The 6,084-nt window shown below is 45.1% G+C and overlaps 1 protein-coding gene across 1 annotated transcript; it reads right to left on the bottom strand.

Moving 5' to 3' along the window:
- Positions 1-452: 452 nt before the first annotated feature.
- On the bottom strand, positions 453-4,776 carry LOC117843168 (disease resistance protein RGA5). Its single transcript, XM_034723727.2, has 3 exons — positions 3,461-4,776; positions 919-2,923; positions 453-797 (listed from the first exon to the last, which is right to left on the bottom strand). The coding sequence occupies exons 1-2, from the start codon at positions 4,285-4,287 to the stop codon at positions 934-936; spliced, it is 2,817 nt and encodes a 938-aa protein (XP_034579618.1). The 5' UTR covers positions 4,288-4,776; the 3' UTR covers positions 453-797; positions 919-933.
- Positions 4,777-6,084: the final 1,308 nt, after the last annotated feature.

Below are 6,084 nucleotides of genomic sequence, written 5' to 3'. Positions count from 1 at the left end.
AAAGAATTTTGTGTTCCCGTGTTCTCTCCACTCCATGAACGGAAGAGCACGGTGTGACGGACGAGACGCCGCCCCCAACAGAAGCCTTAAATCAAATAGCATCACTGCATCACACACTGACAACTCCAGGAATGGTGAGGACTGGAAAGGCTGCAGAGATAGAAACTGCTCTGTCACAGGCATGTTCGCGGCCGCGGAGGACCTGCCCACGGCGTTCTTTGTATCCTCTGTTTCCAGGGCACAGCACTGTCACCCACAAACCCATGTAAACGAAGCGAGACTTAGTAGGGCCATAAACCAGGCAACCAGGCATGCAAGTCACCAAAGATGATCACGAGACTCTGTTGCCAAAACCTCCTGCAGGGCTGCTATCCGGGAAAAAAAACTATTGACAAATAATTCACTAAATCTCATGAAAATCTTTTTCTTCGATGAGAACTCAACTCGTAGCGTTAACTCAAGGGGCTTTGAAAGACGCCTCCAGCAGTTAGTAAAGACAAAGCAGGTGTGCAACTAAGTTGGTTACAATGAAGGCAGCCCAAAAGGTTTGTCTGCATGGAGCAGAACATAACAGATGGGGCTGGCGGAGCAAATAATGGATGACCTTTCTTATTCAAGAACAACAAAAGTGGAGCAACTAAACAACTTTCATATATAGATTATGAATAATGAAAGTCTGCAAATAGTACGGATGAAATTGAACACGCGTCATGACCAAACACATGGTGGTGGCTTCATGTCTCCGCACTGATAAACAAGACTGGACGGACGAACCGAAAGACTGGTCGACAAGGATCCTGCTTTGTTCACCAAAAAGAACAGGAACTAGTTACTATCGACGGAGCATGTAAAGGAAGGAAGAGAAAAGCTTAAATAAACCTAGAAAACTGTGTGGCTTAGGAACAATTATTGTATTACCTTGCTATCGTGAAGCTACTGCTTATTTATCAATTTTTTCAACCCTTTTAGTGAATACCGATGGCCTGAAAAAAAATCTGCGCCCAAAAAAAAGTGTGTATTGAAGATTAGTGTGGGACGATTGGGATGTGTGTCAAGTAAGCTCGGGGTTTTGGCCTCCAGATATTCGACGACGAGGCAGTCTCTTTGCTCACACTTGATACCCACGTCGACCCTGGTGAGGCTGGTGAGGTGCTGGATGCCGAGATCATCTCTGTAACTATTCGTGGTGAAGGCATGACGTTCAATCTCCAGTTCAATTTTGAGGTGCTTCACGTTAGGCATAGCACCGGGCATAAACAGAATTTGGTAGAGTTCACCGACACTGAATGATTTGAGATGCTGGAATTCGTGTTCTTGGATAGTGAAAGGACCCGCATGTGTCTGTGCAAGATACAGTATAAGAGTCTCAAGAGCCGGCATGCCTCCAAGCACTCGCAAATCCTCCGGAGTGAATTGTTTAGTTCTGAGTTCTAACAGCTCGAGATTAACAAGTAAGCCCATCCAGCTAGGGAGACTGATGATGGTTGAAATAACAAATGTCTGGAGGCTTTGCAGAGCAGGGAACGAGGAATCCATCGGGATTGGGGTCCATTCCGTCGTATATATCTCAACATCTAGAAGTTTATGGCTGCACAGTGCTTGGAGTGAAGAAGTGAAGATCCCCCACCTGCTACCTTCATAATCGAGAATGTTCAGGGTTCTCAAGTTGGTAAGCTGGCCTAGCTCTTTTAGAAAGCCAAGTGATTGCCCGTGGATCGAGAAACATGTTAGTTGTTCCAATGCTTTCATCTTGCTGAAGCCTTCTGTTGGGAACTTGACTTTGGGACTGATGAAAAGACGTGCCAGCTTTTCAAGTCGAACAATAGTTGATGGCAATTTTTCCACTTGAGTGCATCTTATATCTAATGTTTCTAAATTTTGGACTTGTCCAATTCCAGCAGGGAGCTCACTGACACCTGTTCCGGAAATGTTCAAATACCGCAACTGAAGTAACACCTCTACATTTGCAAGGTGAAAATTTGTCAATGCTCCACAGTCTTCCAGGTTTAACACACGTACAACTTCAAATTCCGTAAGAGGAAACAATTCTTTGCAGTCCACAGAGCATGCAAGTGACCGGATATAAGGCTTAATAGACTTTATCCATGAAACTACATTCTCTTGGTAGCTATTTTGGAGAGATAGGCGACGAACCTTGCTATGGAGAGAAGTTGGGAGCCCGGATGGGTCCGACAATGTAAGAAAGTTCTCCTCAACTGATTTGGACACAAGGAAATTAAGGATGACATCGTGAACTTTACAGCTCACCACCACACCTCTCACCTCACGCCATGGTTGGATCAAGCTCCGGTTTATCAGATCATTAAAATACCTTAGTCCTGCTTCATATAGACTCTCTCCTGGTTCCACATTAACAAATCCTTCTGCAATCCATCTGCCTATTAAACGATCCCTTGTAATTTGTGAATCTTCTGGAAATGCACTCAAGTATAACAGGCAAGTTCTCAGATGGTGTGGGAGATTAAAGTAACTGAGTGATAATACTAATTGCATGGTCTCAACAGACTTATTTCCAGGAAGTGGCAAAGTTATAGATTCTTTCACCTTGTTCCAGTGATCAGCAGATTGTGGTACATCAACTGCCAAGAAGCTGGATATCGAAATTATTGCAAGTGGTATGCCATCACACTTTTTTAGTATATCTTCAGAAGCTCTTTCTAGCTCAGGAGGACACTTATCTTCAAAGTCAAAAATTCTTTTGAAAAACAACCTTCTAGAGTCGTTGTCATCTAGAGGTCTCATATCATAAACACGACCACCGTGAGAAGAACAACATGACTCGGCCACATCTTTGAGACGTGTTGTCACGATTATTATGCTACCAGGGCTAGTTCTGACCAATGCTTGTCCAATGATCTTCCATGGATCGGAGCGCCATATATCATCCACTACAGCAATGTACCTGCCATAATATGTGATTCTGATTTCATAAACTATATGTTGTAAGGGAAAAACTATGCATGTAATGCTTCATTCTTGATCTGGTGAAATAGTAATCAAAATGAAAACATATTGCATTATGTGAAAAATACAACTATTCTAGGTAAAACGAACACAAATATATGCTAATCATTTTTTCCATCTGCAAGATATAGAAAAGTTATGAATCTTTTTAAGAGAGTCAGAACACATGCTTTTCAGATCTTGAAGATTGATGCTTATGTATCTCAAATTGGCTTGAAACAACATGCTTTTAAGGTCATGAAGATTGTAGTGTCCGTTAGATAAAAGAAACATGCTTATATATTCTCATGAAGATGAAGCGGGTGAATCAGATCTCATAATAAAGGTTGATGTGTGTATTTTCTTTTCCTACCAAATTATGTGATAATTTCTAGTTTTAAGATTATTGTGGCTGGGTGCTTCTACTAGGTGAGCCCAGACATCACTATAGATAAAGGAAGATAGGGACATATAGTGCTGAAATAAAGCAACACACCTTTTGTACTGGAGTCGCTCTCGGAGCTTGTTGACGAGAAGGAGCTCATCATCCGCCATGCTTGGGGTTGCTCCAACTTGAGAACAAATCTTCATCAGTATGTCCTTAATGTTAGGGTTCTGAGACACCGATACAAAGGCTTTGCACTCAAAATGGCCTTGAATTTTCTGGTACACCTGATTGGCGAGAGTGGTCTTGCCCAAGCCTGCACACCCAACGATGGACACAGTCCTGACTTGCTGCGAGGGCACCTCTCCCTCTCTATCCATCAACAAGCGGATGATCTCATCTCTCGGTCCGTCGAGTCCGACGAGATTCTTCGTCTCCTCCCAAAGCGCACAAATCCGGAGGTCAACCTTATTACGAGAAGCATCGGAGCTGGATCCGATGAGGCCATCAAGCTTGTATCTCTTGTGTCGATCGCTCTCCTCAATGACACGAGCCTTGAGCTCTTGTATCTGGTGAGCGATCTGAAAAGACACTCTGATTTTCTTGAGCTTCCGTGCCAGCTGGGCGCCGAAGAACCCGCCTTTACTGGCATCACCACCGGCACGATGGAGCCGGGCCACAGAGAGATCGATGCAATCCTCGATGTCGTAGGCCAGCTCCCGCACCGTGTCCCGCCACCCCTTGTTGAGGGCGTCGAGCTCCTCGATATCTGCCATCACATGCAGCAGATCATTCATGACGCCGAGCTCTGACCTGAGGAACTCGATATCCTTGCGAACCCCCTTGGCAAGCTTGTACTTCTCATGGAGTAGCTCCGCCAGCTTTGCGAGGACAGAGCTCATCGCTCCGGTCGCCGCGCTCACTACGGCTCGCTCCATGGCGCATGAGTGTGGATGATGGATCGAGGGTGGTTGTCTCTAGAGCTCAAGAGATTGACAGATACACCATGCCCCTCCCAATCCTATCCTCACCACCAGGCAGGAACATATCATGTGCTGTGCTGCAGGAAAAACAAAAAAAAATGCAAGCATCGTGGCGAGCATCTTTTGACGACGACTTGAATCGGGAATCACAGCAAGACGGCATTATCTTGTAGAATCGGGGAATCACAGCAAGCATCGTGGGGAGCATCTTGTAGATTGAGAGTGGTTTTGCGGTTGAGGGATGCGATTGAAAGCACACCAAATTAGGCCGTCACTCCAACGTGCAACTCAACACATGCTCAGCGTCAGCATGATTAGCAAATTGACTGGTCAGACAGAGCATGTGCAACTGGTGAGACGGAGGTGGCGGTGGGTTCAAGATATTCTCCACGGAAGAGCCAAATTAAAGGAGCTTCCTCAAGAACACGACGGCTTGCGAGAACACCTACCGTGGCGCGTTCGTGGCGACTTCGCCGTGCCTGTCGTGCTCGACTGGGCCATCCGGAACGTCGCCAACTGCAACAAGACGGGTACCTGTTCCCAGGGCTACGAGGGCAACCCCTACTTTCTCAACGATCGTGGATGCAAAGGTAATTGGAGATCAGACGTCAGGGACAAACCAGAATAAACTAGAGCCAAGAGGTATGGAATGAGCTGCCGGTTCTTGCAGAGCGACGACGAGCAGAGCCGGCCAACTGTGACGGCTTGATCCATGATCTGCAGAAAGGAGTAGAATGCCTCAGCCAAGGATTCAATGACATATCAAGAACTCTTTCAAAATAAAATGTGTCACACATTTTTTACCATTTCAAAAAAGAGTCCCATTTAAGTTATGCAAAAAGGTCAGTCCAGTGAAATAGACAATTTTCATAGCCTTTCTGACCGTTGGGGCCTGTTTCAACCAATGTTATTTCTTAATAAATACTACCAGTTCCAATCATTTTATTTTTTCTACTTTCTCAATTCGCATATGCTCTTCACTCTCATAATATAAATGCTAGCTTTACTAACTTTTCTTGTCTTTGTGTTATGAATCATAAGTAACTTAAAAGAGCATCTGACATTGTTTCCGACATCAGAACAAGTAGCTACACTGATATGGTAATGGATAGGTCACTGAGATTCCCAAGCCATTGCCTCCAATTTCCCATCTATCCGAACACTGGCAGGAAGTTTAATTGTAACCGAGGCTTTACCCTGAGCAACAAGATGTTCTTGGGCAGTGAACACAGAATCAAGTAGGCAGCAGCATATTCTTGGCGTCTGAAATGCGTTCTGATTCTGTTCAGGTACCATAACCAGAATCAGGAAAATAGATGGGCTGAAAAGAATCAAAGATGGAGCAAATTGGCACAAAAGGCATAGTAGTGCTTCAGATTGGGGTTCAGAGTCTTCAGAGTTCAGAGTAATGGGCAAACCGGAGAGGATTGGAGTTTAGCGTATGAATGGATACCTGGATGCGGAAAGTGCGGCCAGTTGTGCGGGGCGACGGTGAGCGGAGTCGGCCAGGATATTTAATTATTTGTCATCCTTAGAATAAATAGTCTTTGAGATGCAACATTTTTGCCACTTTAGAGATTTACCATTTTTACTGTCATGTCAAGCCACATCCGCACGCCAGGGTACCATAATGCCCCAGCATTCCTCGTGTTAGCCATCTCTTTTCCTTTCTCCTGCCACTGGAGTGTGGGACCGAACATCAGGGTCATCTTCAACCTCCCGCGCCCCCTGTGATGCCCCAGCATTCCTCGT

The sequence above is a fragment of the Setaria viridis genome, chromosome 2 (genome assembly GCF_005286985.2).
Source record: "Setaria viridis chromosome 2, Setaria_viridis_v4.0, whole genome shotgun sequence".
Taxonomy (NCBI): domain Eukaryota; kingdom Viridiplantae; phylum Streptophyta; class Magnoliopsida; order Poales; family Poaceae; genus Setaria; species Setaria viridis.
Note: the sequence above shows the minus strand (reverse complement) of the source record. Positions and strands in the feature narration are given on the sequence as shown.

What these genes read in the sequence shown, in the direction of transcription:
- LOC117843168 (XM_034723727.2), bottom strand. Translation starts at nt 4,287, where the DNA reads ATGGAGCGAGCCGTAGTGAGCGCGGCGACCGGAGCGATGAGCTCTGTC. An exon ending in GAGCGACTCCAGTACAAAAG is followed by an intron (nt 2,924 to 3,460) that starts GTGTGTTGCTTT and finishes ATATTATGGCAG; the next exon opens with GTACATTGCTGTAGTGGATG.